Here is a 22,712-nt window from a genome sequence, read left to right on the forward strand (position 1 = left end):
GATGGCTCCCGACTCCATGGAGCAGGGTGAGAGCAAAGCATCCCTCCCCAAGCCTGGCAGAGGGGCCATCGCGGCGGTCAGCGTGGGGCCAAGAGCGGTGGCGGGGGGGAGGCAGGAGGTCCCCGAGCGCCCCGGGGGAGCGGGGCCCAGGCTGGGCAGTGGACACCTGCTGGGACACCCCTGCCTGCACTGGCCCGGCTGGGCAGGGACAGACAGGCCCTTGGGGGCAATCCCTCAGGGACGCTTCCCCCGGCCCCGCAGAGGTGCTCATTCCTGGTGCCGTTTGCTCTCTCCCCTCCAGCATGCATGCTGTGTCGCCGGGCAGAGGCTGACCCGGGCATCTGCGGTGTGTCTGTGTGCTCTGACCCCCTCCCTGGCTCCTGCTCAAGCCATAACCAACACTCGTGGCACCTGGACTTTGGGGGACAGATGGCAACATGGTAGCCAAACGCTGTCTGGAACAGGGACCTAGATGTCTCACTGGTATGCAAACATGACCAACTATAGGTAATTATCTTACTCTATAAATAGTGGACATCCTACAACCCGTGGACATCCCCGGGCCTGATGAATTCTCCTGCAGGGCAGCAGGCTGCAGCTTATGATCTCCTCATGAGAAGGGATGCCTCTTAAGGTTATTTCTTGAGATTTGTTGCCGCAACAGGTCCCCTGTAAGTGGTTTATAGCATGCTAAACTTTGAAGTCTTAGCTAAATCATAAAAAGGATTGTGAACATATAATCCTTTAGACATAAACCGTTTGTTGTCCCAAATCTGGCTTCTTCATGTGGTGTCCAAGAGGCCAATTAAGGCACATGGAGTTGAGATATTTAGTTCACGTGTGCACAGAGACAGGTGCTAGGTGGTAACTCTACAAAGCTAGCGCACCGGGCAAGAATCACAGTCGGTATTTATACACTTCAGCGTGTTTGCAACGTCTAATATCAATGCCTCCTAGATAGCCATTGGCTGATTTCTTTCCTGCCTCAACGTGAAGGTACAGCTCCTTCTAAATTCATCACCCACATTCAGAGGGCATGGGGCTTATTTGGGTAGGGGGCATTTTCTAGCTAGGTGGTGTGGTTTTCACATTGTAATGAGATTATAATGAGACAGTTCAACTTCGGTGGACCAGTTTGGGGGACTTTGCTGAATTGCTAATTAGTATGAAACCAATGCTGGTTCTTAAGGATGTATGTGATGTATGTCTGTTGTTTTTAGGACTTTCAATACTTCTTGAGGCTCCCCTGGGCTTTATTATTTTAGTATGCTCTATCTTAAAGTAAACAACATCAACATAGACTTAAACCATTATTCATCACATTGACAAGTCTGGGACTAGGATTGGATCCAGCCGCACCCAGACTCCTCTCTGAGGAGCAGTTTGGAAGGGCAGCGGGTTCTGTTGAACCTCGACTCAATGGGAGGGTCTCCCTGACAGCATCTGTCTGAGCCAAGTGTAACTTGCCATCAAATCTTATTAAAACACTGTAACATTTACTGTAATTTTTAAAATCGTTATTTTGTATCAATACATACATTGCTGTTTCTCCCTTACAAGTGAAGTGCATCACTCCTTCTGTCACGTGCGGGCGCAAGCTGCAGAAGCATGGGCTCTCTGCCCATGAGTTTTGCCTGGTGAGTTCCCTCGGGGCTCCCTCCAGCTTTCCGACAGGCAGTCCCTGCCCCGCTCTGCTCATCAGCTCCTCCTCTTTTCTCCTCTGCAGTTTTTTCCCAAAAAGCTTTATCAGCAATGGGTCAAGGATGTAGGACTCATGGATTCCTCCCGGAGGATAGTCGATGTACAATCAAATGGGCTGAACGGAAGGTGAGGACCTGACAGTGCTCTTTCCAGTACTGCTTCGTCTGCGGCGAGAGCGGGGCCACCATCACCTGCTCGATGGTGGGCTGCAGGCGCAGCTTCCATCTCCCCTGTGCCGGGGAGGGTGGATGCGTCACCCAGTTCCTGTCTCCATACAGGTACCTCCTCTCACCTCCTCCCCACCACCACCGGGAAAGAAGGGCCCAGCACTTCTCACCTCACCCATCCCTCTCCTCTGACCCGCAGGTCCCTCTGCTGGGAGCACCGCCCAGAGCAGGCAGTGGAGGCGGCTCCGGAGGAGAACACCACCTGCCTCATCTGCCTGGAGCCTGTGGGGGACCAAAAGTCCTACGGCACCATGGTGTGCCCCGCCTGCAAACACGCCTGGTTCCACAGGGGCTGCATCCAGGTAGGAGCCATCCCCTCGCCCCTGGGGCACGGCAGGCGCTCAGCACCACCAGGGCCTTACTTGGGCTCCTTATGTTTCTCCTGCAGGCACAGGCTCTGAACGCTGGAATTTTTTGCTTCCGGTGCCCGCTCTGCAGAGACAGGAGTGCATTTCTCCCAGAAATGCTCATCATGGGGATCCGAATGCCCTTCAGGTTGGTGTCCTTCTGCCTGGCTCATGAGACAGGAGGGTGCAAGCGCTGTGCCGTGCCAGGGCCTGCCCCAGCCAGCAGTCCTGGTCCTCCGCTGTGCCATGAGTCTGGGCTACAGCTTCAGGCAGGAGTTGGAAAAAGGGCAGGGGGGGAAGAGCAGGGACGCCCTGCATCTGCCTCATGCCGGGTAGTGGGGGCTCATCAGTTTTGCTTTCTCCATCTGTTCACCGTCATGGGAGGACAGCAGGGCAGATGCAGCAGTACGTGTGAGTCACAGCCGCTGCGATTTCAGTGGTTGCCTTTGCCCAGGAGGCAGGGAGCGAGCAGACGGAGAGGGGTAAGTTGCCAACGCTGCACCCTGGGGCTCTGCAGGGGGTGTCTGTCGGGGCTGGGCCTGTCCCACGGCTTTCCCGTACCCAAGACCAACAGCCCTGGCGCCACCAGCCAGCTGCCATCGGGGTCCTCCTGCGGCTCCCCAGCACCGGCGACCACCAGCCCCAGCACTGGTAGCCAGGCAGCCTGAGGGCCGTCCCACGGCAGCACCTTCTCCAGACCTCCCTCCTGGCGAGCTGGCCTTGGCCGGCTGCCCAGCGCCACGGCCCTGCGCTTGGGGCCTCGCTGGCCTCGGAGGCTGCTCAGTTTCCCCGAGGGAAGCTCGCACCCACCCCCGGGACCGGGGGTCTCTGCTCCTGCCGCCGGGAGGGCAGCCTGGCCCAGCACGGCGTGAGCGCGAAGGGGGTTTGGCGGCGCGGCCCGCACGGCGCCGCCGCCCGTCTCCCGGCAACGCGTGCCGCGCCCGCCCGCCCGGCATGGCCCTCTCGGCTCGCCGTAGCGCGGCGGTGGCGGTGCGGCCGGGCTGGTGGTGAGTGCGGCGGCCGCTGGGCCTGGGCCGCCCCGGGCTCCCCCGTTGCCCAGCCCCGGCAGTGCGGGACCCCCGCGGAGCCCAGCCTGGGAGCTGCCCCTGCCGCCGCGGGGCTGGGAGCTGGGCCGGGCTGGGGCGTCTCAGGCGTGCGGCCGATCTCGGGGAGTGTCGTCCGGTTTTGTGAGGGGGGAGGCGCCCGATTGGGGGGTGCTTCCGCGGCTGTCGGGCTTTCCCGGCTTTGGGGGTTGTGGGCAGTTGTAGGGGTGGCCCCGGGTTTGGGGGTGTTTTGGGCATGGAGGGTGCCGCTGAGTTTGGGGGGATTTGTGGGTATTGAGGGTGCCACCGGATTTGGGGCTGTTTGTGGGCATGGGGGGAGCCGTCGGGTTTGGGGGGTGTCTGTTCAGGGAGTGCTGCCTGGTTCAGGGGGTGTCTCGGTTTGGGGGTGCTGCTGGGCATGCTGCCAGCTTTGAGGGTGCTGTGGGATGTGCCTGGTTTTAGGGTCAGTTCCTGGATTTGGGCAATGCTGCCCAGTATTTTTGATGTTGGGGGTGCCATGGCAAGGAAGGCAGAGCTGCCTCCCGAGGGGTGCGGGGGCCTCTGCTGCAACTGCCTCCCTGCCGGCTTCATCCCCGCTGTCCTGGCAAGAGCCAGAGGACTCAGTCGGCGTCTGCCGGACCCAGCTGCGTTTGCTGGGCCTGCTTCTTGGCCTCCTCGGCTGCCTCTAGACGGCTCCGTTTAAGATCTGGCTTGCCCCGTGTTGTTTATTCTGCCCTTCTGCTGGAAGCTGCTTGCCGTTGCCCAGAGAATGGAGATTAACCCGTGGCCAGGTTCAGAGCTGGGTGTCTTTGCCAGAGCTGCTGGGGCTGGTTTTGTGAATGGCGCATATATGTCCCCCTGCTCTGCCCTTTCTCTGACCTGTTGAAAGCAGCATCTGCTCCCACTGAAAAAAAAAAAAAAAATTGGCTCTGCAGCAATGCCAACAGTGCATCTCATACGTAGGGTGCCGGTGTGGCTGTGCTGCACTTTCTGCCTGGACATTCAAGCTGTTTCGGCAGTGCACGTACCGGGCTGACCGCTGTTGGGAAGAGCTAGGGGCATTCCCCACCGCTCTTGGGTGTTTTTAACTTGTCCTGATAGAGGTGAAATCATGTCTCACATTTAAAGTACTTTTAGGATAGTACACATTGTGCTGTCTGCTTTGCTTTGGTAGTAAATGGTGTCTTTCTGTTTATAGTTTAATTGTTTTATTTCTTATTTTGAGTCTCTGATGCAGATCGTTCAGGGCCATTGATCCAGGCTGGTTTTTGCTTTGTTTCTGTGGTTTTGCTTAGCAGTGCTGCAGAAGGGATGCTGGGCACTGCTGCTCCACTACTGGATGCTGGTGTGGCCCTGAGGAAATCAGGCTTTAGGAAATCCTTTCCCCAGTCTACTGACTCGGGAGCTGAAGCTCAGGTGATCTTCTGCCAGTGGAGTTGCCATGGCACTTGCATCACGTGGCAAGTTCACGAATTTTTCTTGGGTTCACCTTAGTTTCTGCTCTGTATGAAATTGACGGCAGGCATTTAATTCCCACAGCCTTTGCTCCTGTTGCATCTTCCTGTTGCTCTGTGTGTCACAAAGCGGTTTGTCAGACGGCTGTCTAGGAAGCGAGAGAAACTTCCAGTGATGGTCAGCTATCGGGGCAATCAGAAACAGGAGAGAGGTGTAATGTAACATTTTCAAGCTGGATGGAACTAGCAACTTGAATTTATTCTTTTTCTCCTGGCACACATCAGATCAGCTCTGATAGCATCGTTTGCATTCTAGTGATAACAGGAAGGGTCATGAATCTTTAGTCTCATGGTAGGTTTTAACCTGTAAACCTTTCTGTATACTTCTACTTGCATCTGCTGTTGTCTCCATAAAACCAACAGCTGGGTCTATCTCTTTGTAGTCAATGATATTCTTTTGTAGTCCAGTTCATCTGCATTTGTCACATTCCTTCTCCTTCTCTCTCAGTTTTGGATAGCAGAATAATCTAATAACCTGATAAACAGATTAAACAAGTGCATATTCCTGTCAAAGAATACAGTGTGGAAGAGAAAAGCAGAAGTGTCTCATCAGGACATGAGTAGAAGTGCGATGTAGTTGCCAGTTTCAGTGGCGTTTGGGAGTGGTCGTAGCCACGGCCCTGTACTAGCTCAGTGCTTCTGGCTCAAACTCAGTGCAAAGGTTGCCTGTGGTTCTGACTTGGTTCTGCCTGTGCCTTTGGTTGGAGTGGGGTCTGTGTGTGGAGTGTGGCTTAATGCCTTGGCTTCTTTGGGAAGATTTTGAGCTGTTGGACAGGTGGCAGGGTTGGCAGTTTAGTTGGCTTTGGTGTTAGTGCAAAGACTCTGGCTATTTTTTTGGCTTCTCTCTGTTGTTCAATCCAGGTACATCAACCTCCAAGAAAGGGAGAAGTCTAAAGGCAGCATTCTCCCCAGCAGGTTTTGTTCTAGGCATCTATCTGTCTTATGTCCACTCTGGAAGTGGTTCCTGTGAAGAATGACGTCAAGAGGTGCTGGGACTGCTTTCTCAAGGAAGAATTACAGGCTGAGCACCGAGCCAGAGAAGTCCAAGGTCACAGGTATGGGCCTGTATGTGCCCTGTGAAAAAGCAGGACCACTGTGGATCGGGAGAGTTCCCCTTGCCGCACTTGAGATCAGCTGCCTTCCAGTTGCAGTCACCTTGCTGATGTGAGGTGTGGTGGGGCTGAAACTGTGTAAATCCCTGAACTGAGATGAGGTTTTGGGAGGGACGTTCCTGTAGTACTAAGGGCTCCAGGAGCTCATGTCACAGTGCCCATTCTTTGCCACACAGCCCTGCTCTGTGAGGCTGGAGAATGCCCTATTGCCTGCCTTCATCCCATCTGATTCAGGGAATTCCCCTTCCAGGATGAACAGCTTGTCAAGTTCTCAGGTTAATCGTTTTCAAGTTCTCAGATTAATCCTTTTCTGGGAAATTTTGGTACCTGCTAGGCAATCTGTTTTCTCTTGGACTCAGCCTATCCCTATCCCTAACCCTAACCAGCAGAAGTGTGCTTATGAGACCACAAGTCTGGCATTTGAGGGCACTGTTGCACCCAGAAATAAAGCGTGCTGCATCAATGGGACACTAGGGATTGTTTTCCACAGTGAAAGCTAAAGTGAAGCATACATCATTAAAGAGGGCTGTGGGTTAGACGAGATGAACTGCATCTGCAAGCCTTTCTATCTCAGTATCTTCTCTAGTGTGGTTAAGAGATATAGGTACTTAAAATGGCCCAGGTATGAACAAGACATCAGAAATTGCAATAGTGATAAGATTTCTATTTTTACTTTTTTGGAAATGAGATTGGATTCCCACCTCCAGCTTTTGAAGTTACTTTATCTGGTACTTCCAGATGCAGCAGGATCCCTGAGGATATAGTCCCACCTGTGGGGACCAATTATAGCTTGCCATTTGCTATTGTAGAGCAGCTCACATTGGAAACAGCCCTTGTTGCAGAGATGCATCCTGTAATGCTTGACTCTAGGGCTGCTAGTGAAGACAGTAAGATGATGAATGACTTCTTGAAACCGTGTTTTCCACTGTGCTGATCTGCAAACTTGAACATCATTTTTCCATAGTTACCGATTTCTTGCTTGTACATGAAATTAATGTTTGAGTTTATCCCCTTTAAGCTTATTTCCTGTCTGTTTTTTTAACAAGGGATTGTAAACAGCAGGCTGCTGAATGATTATCTGCATCGCGTCTTTACCAATGCTGATGGGAACCAGCCGGCAGCTGCTTACAGGTATTGTACTTCTCATTCGCTAGATGGCAAGCGATGATGTATCAGTCCCCAGATGTACAGCACTGCGGTGAAAGGAAAGATCTTTTAGTGCCACACACTGATCTTTGTTAAAAGCACAGCAGCACCATGTTACAGAAATGACTCTTAGGTCTTGTCCTTTAATGGATTTTTCAAATTGCAGGGCTTGCTAGGAAGGATTCTTCAGAATTTTTTGCATGAAAAACCTCATGTACAAAGTCACTGGGCAATATTTCTGAAATAAATAGGCAATTAGGCATTTACCTTATTGTTCTTGTTCCCCCTTTATGTGTAAGGAACTGTAAAATGCACAGGTTTTAGGTACGGGAATGAAAAATAGGTCGTCAGTGCCCTGTAAACTAAAGGCAAAGCTATTACTGATGTATGGAATACCATACTTTTCTTACACTGTGGAACTGTTCGCACTTTTATTATTAGGAGTCACCAAAGGAAAAGGAACACAACATTCCTGCTTCGTGCCTGTCGTCTTCTATTAATTTTCAGTTCTCCTTCACCTTGTAGCCCAGAAACTTGTAGCTGTGGATGAGAAAAATTACCCTTGCATTTAGCTCTTTTGCCAGAGACGAGTCAGACAGGTTCAGGGCAGGTATGAGTGTGGCAGAGCAAGGCAGGCGTGTAGCTCCTGCTGGTTGGCGGTGCTGCAGAGTGGCTCGGGTCACATTCCACGGGCTATACTTAGTACTGCCAGCTCAAATGTGAGCTCAGAGCTGCTAAAAATAGCTCTTGGCCCTCTCCACTCTTGGTGAGCAAGGGTTATGGCCGGGGGAGGTAAAGTGGGTCATGTTACTTTGCCACCGTGCATTGGAATATTCCGTCTGCCCGAGCATTTTGGATTTTAGTATTTCTAATTTCTTTGCCTGGTGATTAATGACGTGAAAGCACAGAACTGATAGTTTGTTGGACTGCTCTCTCTTTCTTTTTTTTCTCTCTTCCACCCTTTTCCCTGGACTTGACTATTTGGTGGAAAGCCCAGCAGCAGTTAAACAGGCCTTGAAAATAACATTTTCCATATGAGAGCAGCTTTTATGGTATGACATCTTGTCTTCAGAGGCCTAAATTCCTCATAGAGGAGCTCACTGCGGACATCTCTCCGGCTGTCTCATGCTCTTCTAACCTCCTTCCAGAACTCTTCCTCCATGCTAGCTCTTGATTAAACTGCTTTGCTGAAACCACCTTCTCTCACGCCAACCAAAAGTGATTCTTTGATTCCACTTCTGTGCATCTTCACATCCATCAGGCTTTCAAAGATCTCTCACCACACTCTTAGGGAAACCCCAAGTCCTGGAGAAGTGGGAAGTTGTTCCACAGATGACTTTGGAAACGGGAAGCAGGAATAGGTGCAGCTAGCGATTCTTATGGTAAAAGGAGGTCCTGCTAGGGTCCCTCAAAGACCTGCAACATGACCTGTGTTCCGTGTATCTGTGGGAGACTTGGAAAGGGAGAGAGCATGAGGTGGGAAAGTTTGCTGCTGTTACAAAGCTAGTTAGGACAAAGTAAATGTAAGGTGGTTGTGAGACAACGACCGGGTAGTGAAATGGTCTGTGAAGCTCAGCGCAGGGAAATGCATAGTGATGTATTGAAAGGGGAACAGCCTCAACGTTGCACGTAAAATGATGGGCCCTGAGCTGATTTTTACTGTGTAAGGATGAGATTGGGGTGGGAATACTAAGTCTTTAGTAAGTCAGAAAAAGAGTGTAGGACGTTAGTAATTGTTAGGAAAGGATGTAGGATAAGGAAAATCATTATGCCGCTAAATAAATTTGTGGTTTACTGTCATCTTGAGTAACGTGGTTCTGGCCTCACCAACTCCAAGAGGGTATTTTAGAGCTGCAGAGGTTTCAAGGAAGGGTAAGAGCAAGTCAGATGTCTGGAATGGCTCTTGTACAAGGAACAGCTAAGTAAACCAGCCTTGAAAAGAGAGAACTAGGGGAGGGCAGCATGAGAAAGTTCTCTAAAATAGTGGCCCAGAGGGAGTGTGTGAGAGACTTCTCCTTAGTATGAAAACAAAACATTTTTGGCTGTTGTCAGAGAGAGAACGGTGGGCTAGCCTGACCTTTGTCTGAACTGCTACAGATGCTGGTATCGTCTTCTCCCTTCTTTTGTATTATGAAATACTTGGGGTAAAAAAAACAAATCCTGACTTACGCCATGTTTGTGTGATGCTGACTGCAGCAAAGTTGTGGTCCACAGTTATTGGTAGTACAGCTGGTTTCTTGCTGCCACTGTACTGCAGTACAGTTTTCTTCCTGCCACAAAATACTTCCAAACAGACTGAAGACTTTTAAGACCCTTTGTTAACTACTTTGCTTTTTCACACTATATTTGGTGCTTTGTTCATTCATTGACCCAACACGCTGGGCAGGAAGTTCTTCAGATTCATTACAAGAAACACAGATTGACAGAGCTTCCCAGTTCATGTCTCACAGTGCAGGACTGTGCAGACACATGTGTCTAGGCTGCAGCTCTTTAAAACTTGGAGATAGAGTTTTCTGAAGAGCTCCTGTGCATGTTTATTCCCTAGAAAGCACCTGACGTTCCAGAACCTGCAGGAGCACCTTGACCGGTTGCTAGCAGAGGAGGATGGCTCCGAAGACAGTCGAGGTAGGAGACACTGAGTGGCTGTCCAGTTTGTGCTTTTGCTTGTTCTACCTAATTGGGAGGACAAGTTGTATCATGAAAGGCAGTTCCTGAGTGAGTGTTGTTCTGCCCTCCTGTGCTCTTAATTTATTGTTCCTTTAAATCCTGCCTGTGAGGGGCTCATCAGCCAGCCCTGGAGTAGGTCTCCTCGCAGATGGAGGAGGTGTATTTCCGGGTGAAAATGCCTGGAAAAGCAGTTTTGGGGCAAATGTTGGAGATGCTTCACTGACAGTGATATGCAGAGCCACTGCTGTGACCAGCAGTATGCAGTGCTATGCTTGGTGGGAAATGCAGGGGCTTGTTGACAATTTCTACATACTGGTCTCCACTGTAGGTATTCACTTTGGGCCTCAGGCTGTTGCCTGTATTCCTGCTGGCATCCGTTTCCCTGAATGAGTCAGGAGGTGGCAGGATACAACCTGGCTCATTTCCTAAAAAGAAGAATTTTTCTTGCTGGCTGCAATCAAAGTGTGATATGTTGGCCAAACGTTTGGCTCAGAGTTTAGTTTGGTCTTTGAATTTTGCCAAAGTAAAATTTTCAGGCGATGTGGAAATCTTAACATATGACCTGTAACGTAGCCACCAGGACTAGGGCAGTGATCATCCCCCTGTACTCAACACTGCTGAGGACACACCTTGAATACTGTGTTCAGGTTTGGGCCCCTCACTACAAAAAAGACATTGAGGTTCTGGAGCGAGTCCAGAGAAGGGCAACGAAGCTGGTGAAGGGTCCCAAGCACAAGCCCTGTGAGGGGCGGCTGAGGGAACTGAGGTTGTTCAGCCTGGAGGAAAGGAGGCTGAGGGGAGATCTTACCGCTCTTTACAACTCCCTGAAAGGAGGTTGTAGAGGGATGGGGTCCGTCTTTTCTCTCAAGTAACACGCAATAGGACAAGAGGAAATGGTGTCAGGTTGCCCCAGGGGAGGGGTGTTTAAATTGGATATTAGGAAAAATTTCTTCAGTGAAAAGTTTGTCAAGCATTGGAACAGGCTGCTCAGGGAAATGCTTGAGTTGTCATTCCTGGAGGTATTTAAAAGGCGTGTAGGTGCGGTCCTGAGAGACGTGGTTTAGTGGTGGACTTGGCAGTGCTAGGTTAACGGTTAGACTTGATGATCTTAAAGGTCTTATCCAGCATAAATGATTCTATGACCTGAATACTGCATAGCTAAGACCTTGTGTGTTGCTGTGAAAACTTCCTTTTAAATTTCACTGGTGTCTCCTTTTCTGAGGTTCTCATGGTCTAACATGGGTAACACTGTTTTGGTCTTCCTCTGCTGTAGCAGGATTGTGGTGCTGTTGTAGTCTAGCTGGAGACACTCATCAGGTGTACTGTTAAATCCTGCACAACTTTCCCTAACAGGTTTTCTGCAACTCTTGTTTCAGATCAGGTAGCAGAGGGCCGGCTTGGTCCCTCTACTGTGGTGTTGGACCACACAAGCGGTTTTGAGGGGCTCCTGCTGGTTGATGATGACTTACTTGGGGTGAGTGTGATGCTGGGTGCAGCAGAAAATGGTCTTGTGGGACTAAAAGCACTTGGGCTTCTTGGTTTGTTCTTCATAACAGATCCCTGTCACTGGCTTTGTAGTGTGTTGTAAATGAAGTCTACCCAGAAAGCTGCAAGATCCTGGAGGAAATGAGCTCTCCTGGGAAGAGGTCTTGCAGTACTCTTAAGCCTTAGCAAACTCTGAGAGGAGCTGCGAGGAAGTGAAAAGATTACCCTGGCCCAGAGGCTCACTGAAGAGCTTGGCTAAGCAGAGGAAGGGCTGGCAGCCAACTTTTCCTGTCCCTCCCTCCAGCAGACTGCCTCTTCCTTCCTTCCTCCTGGTCTTCTCTAACGGTGGCAAGAGGCTGAAGCTGAGCCCAGGCCCTGCCGCTGTATTGACTTGTTCCTTTCTTCTTTGCTCCCACTAGCTCCCTGCTTGCTTCTTAGCTGATGTTCTTCATGCAGAAAATTAGTTGAAGGAATCCACTGGCATTTAATCTTTTGCTGCTTCAGTAATTTCTGTGCTCCTTTCGCCCCTTCACTGAGCGTGCACATCGTGCTTCTGTGCTCATTCCCTCCTTAATCTATGGATCGTTTTTTACCTCTAGCAGAGGAGACTGCCCTGGTCTCCCCTTTCCCGTTAACCACCTCTGTAGCTGGTCTCATATCAGATCAGACTGGCTTGCATGTGAATTCCTTGTTGCTACCTTCGTCTCTTCTTCATGGTCTGTCCTGAGATTGAGAGAGTCAGGAGTTAACAGGGTTCAGTTTCTGGGCAGCGTATTACCTGCTGGTCCTGGGCTTTAGTCTGGACACCCTGAACCTATAGTTTTGGTCTAACTTGTCCAGGATTCAGACATCTTTCCTTTAAAATAGTCACTTTTGTATACCTGTCACAATTCACTGGGAACCTGTCTGTCACCACATTGCCCTTGTACTGCTGCCATGCTGCATGCTTCACTGGGGTTTATCAAGTACAGATGAGCTGTGGGGAGGACCCGGATGGTTTCCTCAGGGGCTGTTGGCTCTGAGTACAGCGGCTGGGATGGGGAAGATGTCCCATCTCTTCCTGGCACTGTGCTTGTGAATAGCTCTCCATCTTGCTTTGGTTTTGAGGGCTAGGAAGGAGAGAATGGGTAGGGCTGAGCAAAACCGCCTTTTTGCCTGACTTTAAAATACCTTTTGTTTGTTGGTCCAGGTGATTGGCCACAGTAATTTTGGGTCCATCAGGGCCACGACGTGCGTGTATAAAGGTAAGGAGATAAACCATCAATGCTTTGAGAAAAGACCCTGGGAAGAGTGCATGGAGAGTTACACAACTAGAGAGCTCAGGAAATCTTGAGTATGTTCCAGATCTTGAGCCCCTTCTTCCCCAGTTCATCCACTGGCTTTTCCAGCAAGTCAGGAGGATGGAGGATTGTGTGATGCTGGAGTGAAGAGGTGGGAGAGGAATGCTAGGGATGTCCTGAAGCTCCTTTATGTGCCACACTTCTGTGGGAGCAGCGTCAGGTTCTGCTTCTCTAACAATGAGCCAGGCGGCAGGGATTTACTGTGTGGCATCTCTTTTCTTTCAGGGAAATGGATTTACGAGGTGCTCATCTCCTCCCAGGGACTCATGCAGATTGGCTGGTGTACTCTCAACTGCAGATTTAATCAGGAGGTAGTGTAACCGCTGCATGTGGCACAGGGCTGCTCTGTGTTCCTCCACTGCTCTTTAAGTCAGTGTGGAGCATCGCATTGATGCTGTGCTCCTGCCCTGCTGGCGTTTTGTTCCCACACCTGTTCTGCTGTTTTAAAAATCTTTACTAGACTCTCTGGTCAGTGTTCACAGAATGGTGCGCTGTGTGAAAGCCTCGCACGCTGAGTGCATTACTGTCCTCTTGCTGCATGTAGGCACTATTATGTCTCTCAGGATGGCCCTCAGCTGTGGTCCTAAGGGGCTTTTTTGCCCAGGAGAGGCAGGCCCAGGGCAGCTCTTTGATGCTGAGAAGGGATGTTGTCTGCAGAGTTTCACTAACTTGCCAGTCTGCAACATGCGAGAGGGGAGGTGACGGGCATGCTGGGGCACTGCTTTGACAGTGTGGACAGAATTTGGAAGTGTGGTATGTCAGTACTCTTCTTCTGACCCAAAAATGAGTAGGGAGTGGTGTATTTCTCTGAACCAAAGATCACAGGCCATTGGATTCACTCCAAGAGTGAGGGCTTTTCCCAGGCAGAGCATGCGTGCTCTCAGCTGCTCTCCCTGTCTGCTGGTCTCCCCCTTAAACCCACTCTTGCAATGAGAGGGATCCTCTATGCTTGGTCTGGTCTAAGTCTCCTCTTTCATACTTTGGTGCAGGAAGGAGTTGGAGATACGCCAGATTCATATGCTTATGATGGAAACAGGGTGCGCAAGTGGAACGTGACTACTACCAACTATGGCAAAGTGAGTAGCTGTCTTCCCCGGAAGAGAATGTAAAGAGAAGAAAGCAGCTGGCTCCTCCTGGTCGCTGGATTCTCCTGGGCCCCATAAAATGCCCTCAAGCTGTCCTCCCTGCTTCAGTCTGTTCTTGGGGAGGCTATGTGCCAGCAATTGCTGGTAGTTTAGGGCTGCTGGACGTGCTTATGTGGGTGCTTTGTTCAGCAGCCTCAGCAGACTGATTCCCAGCATAGTGCTGCTGTTGGTCTCTGGAAGGCTCTGGTTCTCTGTAGCACATCAGAGCATGTAGCATCATCAGATGATGCAGTGTTGGGATAAATACATGTTTGATCCTGTGCATGTTCCTAGTGTTGGAGGGGAAAAAAGATCCCAATCAGGGGCCTTATGTGCAGCTTCCAGAAGCATTTGAGAAAGCTATGTGAGCTGCTGTGAGAAGGAACTTTTTCTTCTTCAACCCTGAATCACAAGGAATTGGTTAGATTGCAGTCTTTCTTCTGATGTGGGAACACCCTGGATATATGTTTAACCTTTTCTCTCCCTTTACTGCAGTCCTGGGCAGCAGGAGACATCGTCAGCTGTCTGATAGACCTTGATGAGGGCACCATTGCTTTCTGCTTGTAAGCATCTTTGCCCAGTTCCCTGCTTTCTTGATGTCCGTGTGTAACATAAAGATTTCAGCGGGTTGCTGAGCCCTATTTCTGCCCTCTCCCCTTTAAGTTCCTTGGTAGTTCCAGCCTTTGCTTTTCTGCGTTGTGTTCAGAAACCATCTAAACAGGCTGTTGAATCTCCTAAGTTCAGGTGAGAGCATTTGGCAGAAAGACGTTCAAGCTATGAAGTCTGTGTAAAATTTACTAGGATTTTGGAGGGGAGGGCATCTCTCATGATGCTTAATATTACAGTTGACTGAGCCACATTAGTTGCTTTTGTGGTCAATGTAGACCTTGCCTGTCCTGGATTCACAAGGAGCTGTGGAAAGGCTGATAAATCTCTAGACTCCAAGTCTCATGGACAGTGAGCAGAGGCCAGCCGGAATAAGAATTGTTCCTTGGCCCTAAACTATACATGTGACAAGTCAGCCGGAATTAAAAACTGTTAGATGCTCCATGTCATCTTTTAGAGAAGAGTAGGTTGAGAGCATTATCCTTCTATTTCCACCAACATCAAATGGATGGGGCCAAAAATGTCACTTGCCTTTAAAGTGTCCTGTTGGTTGGTTATCTCGTAAGGATTTGGGTTGCCCTTGAAGCTGAGTGGGCCCTGCATGTTGTGCAGACTGTAGTGCCTTCCTGTGCCATCGTATGAAAATGGGAGTGCTGCTGTGCTTCCCATGGTGTTACTCAGCAAAGCTGCGACGTTTGCATGTGTGCCAGGTTAAGAGTGACAGGAGGCACAACTGACTGATGTGTCTGTGTTGGCAAGTTGCTGGGAGGGGAACACAGGTAACTGGATTGCCCAGATTACCTCAAAATCTTCCTGCTGTGACTAAAGTCTCGTGGATTTTCCTTCTTTCAGGAACGGCATATCTCTGGGAACCGCTTTTGATAACATCACAAGGGGCGCTGGAATGGCTTACTTCCCTGCCATCAGCCTCTCCTTCAAAGAGTCCGTTGCTTTTAACTTCGGAAGCCGTCCACTCCGATATCCTTCAGGTGTGGGGAGAGGAGGTCTGAAGGGAGAAGAGCCTGTCCTGAGACCATCTTTAGGGGCTGTAGAATATACGTACCTGACTGCAGTTCACTTTCTTCTGTTGGCACTTGTGCCCAGAGCAGGGTCAAGGAGAGAAGAACCAGATACCCCCTCAGATGGAGCAGAACTGCAGGGTGCAAAAACACCAGTGCTGGTCCCCAACTGTTTCTGAAGTGAGATTTGCTTTCGGCTCTGAATTGGCAGCTCTGAATTTGCAGCTGGGGGCTGCCTGTTCCCATGCTCTCAGGTCCTGCAAGAATCTTACCCTCCAGTTTTGGAAACCCTAATGCTGCTGTGCTGCTGAGCCTCTTGTCCACTGGTCTCTTCTGCCTCCCAGCCACGCAGGACCTCTGACATGGTAGGAGCATTGCCTGCTGCCTTCCTGTGCGACCGCTGAGACCTGCAGCTCGTGTCAGAGCAGTGCTGGGTGTGCCTATTGATAGCTGTAGTGGAGGCTCCGGTCGGTCTTTCTGATGAGAGCAGAAGTGTGGTGTGAAATACTTGCTGCTTGCAATATTGAGGAAGTGGGGATAAGAGCTTGTGGCTTATCATCCATTTAGAAGGCACTGTGGTTTGAACTGTGACTGAGGGATGTGTGGGTATAAAGTGAAATAGAGACGCAGTCCTTTCCTTGCACAAACAAAAGAAGTCCTGAAAGAATCAGATTGCATTTTACCTTAACACTTGCCTACTTATCCAGTGGAAGGTTACCGCCCTTTGCAAGATCCTCCTGTTGCAGACCTAGTGAAGGCTCGCAAGCTGTTAGGCTACCTGAAGAATGTGATCCATATCGGAATAGATGTGATGGTAGGCTAATGCCACTGGGTGGATCTGTGGGACACCATGCTGGAATATGTGGTTCTGCACTTCTCAGCACATGCTGAGAGCTCAGATGTTTTCATACACCTGAGAATCTAAATGCTTGCATGCATTTGCATGGGGCATGCACGTCCCTGGAGCTCTTTGGATTACAAAATCGGAATCCTGATAGCTCCAGGGCTTAAGTTAAACCATACTGGGCTTTGTTGCTCTCAGTCCTATGAAGTTTCGTTCCTAGTATGCGAGGGCTGATGTTTGTTGGAGTCAGAACGACTAGATTTGATTTTGCAGCCTTGAAAGAAGCTTGTTCATATCCTAAACTTTTTACTGGTGTCCTGGTGCAGTGATGGTGAAATTCTAGCAAGTCTGCCTTGAGAACTGTTCTAGCTGTGGTACTGTTTGCTAGAAACCTTTTTTTCTGCGAGGATAAGAGATGATCTATTCATGCCCAAAGTGTAGGGAACACTATCTGCTATGCTCTTGGCTTGAATGGAGGCCTGCTTTACTAGTAGACCTCCTCTGCAGGGATTCCCATTTACAAATTACATATACGCTTGAACCCATTTGGAAAAACAGATTGTCAAGGTGCATGCATGTGGCTGATAGTAACTGACGTCTGGACTGCACTGAAGTTCTCCAGAGGCAAAGGCCTGGCTGCTTTGCCATCCTAAATTCCCACGTTCAAGGTTTTTACTGCAGTCAGGCATGGAACAGCAAACAGTGGCTGCTCCAGGCCTCCAGTTCGCTCAGTCATTGGTGTATGCGTGGATTGGGCTGGCTTCAAGCCGTGTATTTTTCTGGGTTTGTCATTGCAGGAGGGGAAGCTGGTGGAGAAGGACACATCCATGTGGCAGCTACAGGGAGAACCCACAGTGTTGATTACATTAGCCCACATCTTCAATTATTTCTCCCCTCTTATGGTGAGTTTTGCCTGCCCATTGCAAGCTTCTGTAGGTGCTAGTTACTGTGCTTGCAAGGGGAGGTAAACTTCAGCTTTCGCTGGGAAGTGACTGTGCCTTGGAGGACTGTTGACCTGGCTTTCTGTCTAAAGTGCAAGGTGTACCTGGTGGAAGATGTGCTTATGACCTTCCTGTTGAGCATCCTTGAGCGAGGAGGGGCAGTGGACGCCCATCCCCTTATTCAGCAGCTGCTGGATCTCATGTGGCTTCTTATGGAGGTGAGTTGCTAGGGTGCTGGTTCCTCCCAAGGGATCACAGGGTGACCCTGGGAGGTGCTGAGGACAGGAGCCTTACCTAGAAAATGCTGGTAGTGATCAGCTTCTTTCCCTTCCTGGTGCCAATATCCCTTTTTTGTGGTAGACCACCCCCTCACCTAGCTCATCTGGCTGCTGCTTTGCACCCAGGGAATGAGGGTTGAATGCAGAGTGATTGGTAATGATGACACTGGCAATGAGCTAACAAGGCATTTCTAAGCTTCTCCTGCTGCTAAAGGAACTGGTGATATTGAATAACTTTGTTCTTGTGGGAACATCAAATTCATCAATAAGAAATGAGTTGGTCTTTTGGATATTGTTAATGCTTATGTGACTGTGGAAGTCTTAAATGCCACCATGTACCCCAAGAGACCAGTGTACAGGACTGGAGCGGAAATGGGCACTGCACTCTCACCGCTTCCAGCACTGTGGGGGAAAAGCCTCCTCCAACTTCCCGTGCCTCTTTCTGTCCGAGCTGGATGAGGTCACTCTTTCCTGGGATGCTTGTTTGGGGTGGCCTTTGGTAGCCACTGGGAAGCTTCTGCTGCTGGAGTGCTGGGGTGATTACAGAGAGCCAGTCACTGCCAGAGATCTGCTTGGAGCAGCATGTCTGTTCTTTTGGGTAACAATTAACAGATATGGGCACTGGCCCAGCCAGCTGTCAAGAAAAATTTAATAGAAAAATTTCATGACCCCCTCAGGCCCATCATCTTAGAAGTGAAGCTGAGCACCCTGGTAGGGCTGCTGCACTTGAGGAAGATTTGGCTTTTGTCCTGCTGGTTGGCTATAGGTTGGACTCAAAAAGACAGCTCTTCTGTCATCCCATTTATACAAGAGTAACTTCGTTCCTTTCTGGGTTGGTTCTGCCAACACTGTGTGTTAGGAAGGTTCAGGGGATACGGGGATGGGTCACTCAGCCCAGCTAAATAGGACCTAAGACTTTGGCTTTTCATAGATTACTACTAGGTTGGTTTTACTAGTACAGAAGCTTGTTTCCCAGTAGCGAAGCGATGGCACCAACTTCTGCTCAGACTTTCTCCTGTGGAGTTAGATGGACAAACACTGTGGGTTCAGGGCACCTGCTTTTTCAGTTCAGAAGTGAATCCTTTCTTGCAAGGTTGTGCTCTGGGAACTATAGCTGTTCCTGTTTCCATGCTGTTACTGTTCAATGCATTCCTTATTTTCTCAGGAGTATGAAGTGCATGAGTGCCTCAAGCAGCTACTGATGTCCCTGCTGCGGGCTTACAGGTTCTCCCCCATCATCCCAGATCTGGGATTACAAGTGAGTTGCACTTCTGAATCCCCAGGAATCTGTGATTAGCCGGTTTCTGTTATGTTCCCCTTGTCCAAAGGTACATGAGGTTTTGTTTTGATCCAGAGAGAGCAGTTCTGTAACGCTGTACCTATTAGAGAGTCATATCCTCTTCTGTAGATGGAGTCACTTTTGCTTCTCCTGTTTCCCTAGATTCACTACCTCCGGCTCACCATTGCAGTCTTGAAACATGAGAAATCCAGGAAATACCTACTCAGCAATGTTCTGTATCCTTTGTGCTTCCTCTCAGTTCTCCCTGCGCTCAGTAATGCAGCCAAGGAGACTGCAAGGATCTGCAGGTCCTGGGAGGCAGAAGCCACCCTATCTTTGAGAGGTCATTTCTAATTTCTCAGGTCTCTTCTGTCCGCCTGACGCCATTCACTACAAAGTCTTGCTTTGAGGAGGGAGAGTGGTGTCATATAGGTCACAGTCGCATCCTGCTAACACACAGGACTTCATTTCTGCCTGCCTGACCTCTCTAATGCCCCTAGAGCAAAAAGGCTTTCAGAGCAGTCCAGCTGCCGTGTGAGCATTTGGGCAGCTGCTGTGATAACTGTGTGGGTCTTCTCCCAGAACAAGGGAGCTCTGGATCTTGCGGAGCTTTGAGTGGTTGCTTGTAAAGGGGTCTCTCACTACAGCTCTGGAAACACACCTTGTACCTTTTCCCGCCATAGTTTCTGTGCTTGCTTTAACTTGGCTGCAGCTTCGATGTGCTTCGTTCGGTTGTGTTCTTCTACATTAAGAGCCCGCTGCGTGTGGAGGAGGCTGGTTTGCAGGAGCTCATTCCCACCACGTGGTGGCCAAACCGCTTCACCAAGGAGGTAAGGGCACATCTGCTAAGGAGGCTGAAGAAATTTTGTGGCCTGCTGTCCCCATCATTTTCTGGCTGAGGAAGTTGGATGGTCCATATTTCCAGCTGCGTTAGTATTGATGAACCCTGCAGAGCTGTGTGAGAGTTGTAGCCTCTCCGTTGCCCTATCATCTTTATTGTCCCTTAGTTGGGGACATTTGGGGTGTGTTGCTTAGGACAGGGGAGGGGGAGAGTTTCCTGTGGCAACAGATTTGGAAAGGAACCTCACAGCGTCTGAGGAATTTCAGGTTGACTTGTGTGTCCTCGAAAGATCTCCCACCCTTACTTGTTACAAGGCCAGGGAGGGCCTGTTTAGGTGTGCTGACAGCTGTGGTCACATCCTGGCACATTGTTTCAGGGGGTTTCTGCTCTCCCTTTGGCAAGACATTTTCCCCGTGCGGTGATGTACTAATTAGTGTCTCTCCGCCAACCAGGGCAAAGAGAGTAAGGAGGTGAAGGAGGAGAGTGCTGAGGAGAGACTGCGGCGGCGGGCATATGAAAGAGGCTGCCAGCGGCTCAAGAAACGCATTGAAGGTCTGTGAGGAAGGAGAGGAATTGCCAAGATCCCATACCGTTTTTGCAACCAGGGGGACCAACCCTTGAGCTATTTCCAAGCCGTGCCATTACCCGGTGGAGGGGTATGAGTGCTGGGGCCCCCCTGCGCAGATGTGCAGCATCCCACCATGGGACACAGGCAAACCGAAATTCCCCTTTTGGGACATTGTTTCTCAGCTGTGGATGAATTTATTGCTAGGTGGCAGAGGAGAAAATTGTCACAGTGATGGGATTAGCATTCTGCTGGCACCGATTCTCCCTGGACCCCCTCTGCTGAGGAGGTAGCCTTTCTCCTGGGGCTAGGGTACTGCAGTTGGGGTCAGTATAGGTGGTTGCTCTCCAGTGCTTGTTTTCTAATGGCAGACATGTGTCCCCTTTGTAGTGGTGGAAGGTCTCCAAGTTCAGATTCTGAAACTGCTGCTGAACAACAAGGACAGAGGAGGGGTGAGTGGTCTGTGGATCTTTTGCTACAGTATCTCCACAGAAATTGTAAGGTATCAGTTTACCACCTGTTTTTCCTGCTGATAGGGGGAAGCCTCCAGATACATCTTCCTGAACAAATTCCGCAAGTTTCTTCAGGAGAATGCTAGCAACAGAGGAGTAAGTCAGAGGGCCTACCTTCCCGCAAGCCTCATCCTGATTGCTTTCTGGCACCTTTGGGCTGAGAACTCTTCCCCTTTTTGTTGGTCTGCTTGCAGCAACGGATCAACTGAGGTCTAGATATGTCAGGGAGTGGGGAGGAGGGAGAAGATCTAAGGCAGCTTATCCAAGTCCTATGCAGTCATTCATGGGAATGGGGTTTGTGGGAACAGCCTTGGGTGGGAGCTGAACGTCCTAAAACCACTCGGGGAGCGCGGCAGTGCAGAACTCTGCCACAGCTGGCCTGCTGGCTTTGGCATCCTCTTTACTGCCTCAGTGAGGACTGTTCTTCTGGCCCTGGGTCAGGCTGTTGGCCTGCAGCTTTGGAAGGTAGGCATCTGCTGTTTCAGGAAACCCTTTCTTCACCTGCACTTCTGTGTTCATGAGCAGCCTCATCTTTGGTGGTGGAGCACGTACTATCTCCTCTGTCAGACCACCTTGTTGTTTCAGTGCCCAGGACTTTCTAGAGGTGGAAACTGCTGCCTGCTTTTGGGGCTGGGCTCTCTCCCAGTGCTGGAAGCTAAAGATAATAGTAAGGCTGTGAACAGAAAGTTTCTGCCTGCCCATGTGGCCACTGGGACTAATGCACTTTCACACCTGTCCTGATGGCTGAACTCTCATTCTTGCCCTAGAACTTGACTGTGTTGTGCCCACCAGAGTACATGGTGTGCTTCCTGCACCGACTTATCGCTGCCCTGCGTTTCTTCTGGGATGGCCACAAGGCAAAGATTCCTGCTGCACTGAGCAGTGAAGGTAAGGCCTGGAGGTGAAGCTTTGGGGACATTTCTGTGGTTAGGATAGGGTTTGCCTCTTGACACTGCTTTCCAGGATGCTGGAAGTTTTGCATTTCTCATGGGTCTTGGTGCCTTCTGTCACCTTGTGGCTGTAGTTCCCAGTCACCCTGGGAAATTCCTGTGTGCAGACCTATTCCTGTTAACAGCCAGACCTGAGACTTGCAAAGGGACACTGGTACTGTTTACTAGTTTCCCCTGTATGCTCTGGAGCAGAGTCCAGTATTGATAATGGGTCTGTAGGAGGGCAGCTCAGTGATCCCATCGTCAAAATTTAGGGTAAGATATTTGTCTGTTTTTGTTGTTCCCATACTGTGGGGATTAAGGGGAAACGAATCCATGCCAGTTGCTTTCCCACCCTCAAACCCTGCCTTGGCTGTCCCGCCATCATCTGCTTGGCAGTTCCCTTTCTTACTTCAGGCTGACCCTTTTTCTAGATTCAGTAAGTGCCTTAACGATCCCGTGGGACTAAGTGACAGAGCTGGAGTAGGCAGGTGGAGAGCTGCTGAGTTTTCTGGTGATCCAGTTTCCCCCAGTGACTGTGGCTAGGAGGGAGGAAGTGCTGAGAGGCTTGTTGTCGATGACCATCAGTTACTCCTGTTTCTGCATGGATCTAATGCTTCGTTCATTGTGGAGATCACGTCTACCTTAATGGCTTGTGCTTTTATGACAACAAAAGTTGTCATTCAGTGGCAGTCCAGCCTGGGCCCTGGGGTCTGTCTTAGGAGGACTTACATGTCTGCATGGGTCCTGTGCATGGGACTCAATAAACCAAATCTCCTTCTCTGCTTCAGAGGCATATATCCCTCCTCAACTCTTCTATAATGGGAAGGTGGATTATTTTGACCTTCAGCGACTTGGAGGTCTCCTGTCTCATCTTAAGAAGACTCTGAAAGGTAAGAGCTCTCATTTCCAATACCTGCATCCAGGTCCTGGCTGGTGTTCACCCAAGAGATATCCCAGGGGGGAAGCCGTTTGTAATGAATTGTGATTAAATTTAAAGAGAGGAGACTTGAATTTTAATGAAGTGCAAGTTATGCTGAAGAAGACACCATCCCTCTTGGGTGGAGCATCCTTTAAGTTAACAGTTTACTGTTTTTATCCCTGAGTGGGGCATGTGGCTGGTAGAGGGAAGGGGTAGTCTGGGAATACCCTCTGGTGTGGTGCTCTTTCTGCACGCCAGCCGAGGGCTGTC

General features: G+C 50.0%; 1 protein-coding gene across 4 annotated transcripts in view; it reads left to right on the forward strand.

The window, feature by feature from the left end:
- The first annotated feature begins 3,011 nt into the window (after positions 1 to 3,011).
- RNF123 (ring finger protein 123) overlaps positions 3,012 to 22,712 on the forward strand; it is a 54,197-nt gene continuing 34,496 nt past the window's right edge. Inside the window, exons 1-21 of one of the 4 annotated variants that reach the window (XM_063348548.1) lie at positions 3,012 to 3,282; positions 5,694 to 5,887; positions 6,991 to 7,075; positions 9,636 to 9,715; positions 11,134 to 11,231; positions 12,432 to 12,486; positions 12,808 to 12,893; positions 13,572 to 13,658; positions 14,202 to 14,269; positions 15,165 to 15,290; positions 16,031 to 16,145; positions 16,973 to 17,077; positions 17,209 to 17,334; positions 18,560 to 18,652; positions 18,836 to 18,909; positions 19,386 to 19,503; positions 19,967 to 20,066; positions 20,470 to 20,531; positions 20,616 to 20,687; positions 21,359 to 21,479; positions 22,312 to 22,413. In XM_063348548.1, coding sequence (XP_063204618.1) covers positions 5,806 to 5,887; positions 6,991 to 7,075; positions 9,636 to 9,715; positions 11,134 to 11,231; positions 12,432 to 12,486; positions 12,808 to 12,893; positions 13,572 to 13,658; positions 14,202 to 14,269; positions 15,165 to 15,290; positions 16,031 to 16,145; positions 16,973 to 17,077; positions 17,209 to 17,334; positions 18,560 to 18,652; positions 18,836 to 18,909; positions 19,386 to 19,503; positions 19,967 to 20,066; positions 20,470 to 20,531; positions 20,616 to 20,687; positions 21,359 to 21,479; positions 22,312 to 22,413 — 1,855 coding nt within the window. In that variant the 5' untranslated portion in view covers positions 3,012 to 3,282; positions 5,694 to 5,805. Of the gene's footprint in view, positions 3,283 to 3,645; positions 5,888 to 6,990; positions 7,076 to 9,635; positions 9,716 to 11,133; positions 11,232 to 12,431; positions 12,487 to 12,807; positions 12,894 to 13,571; positions 13,659 to 14,201; positions 14,270 to 15,164; positions 15,291 to 16,030; positions 16,146 to 16,972; positions 17,078 to 17,208; positions 17,335 to 18,559; positions 18,653 to 18,835; positions 18,910 to 19,385; positions 19,504 to 19,966; positions 20,067 to 20,469; positions 20,532 to 20,615; positions 20,688 to 21,358; positions 21,480 to 22,311; positions 22,414 to 22,712 lie in introns of those variants that run through there. The other 3 variants (XM_063348547.1, XM_063348549.1, XM_063348550.1) reach the window with 3 other exon arrangements.

Source organism: Chroicocephalus ridibundus, chromosome 10 (genome assembly GCF_963924245.1).
Source record: "Chroicocephalus ridibundus chromosome 10, bChrRid1.1, whole genome shotgun sequence".
Classification (NCBI taxonomy): Eukaryota; Metazoa; Chordata; class Aves; order Charadriiformes; family Laridae; genus Chroicocephalus; species Chroicocephalus ridibundus.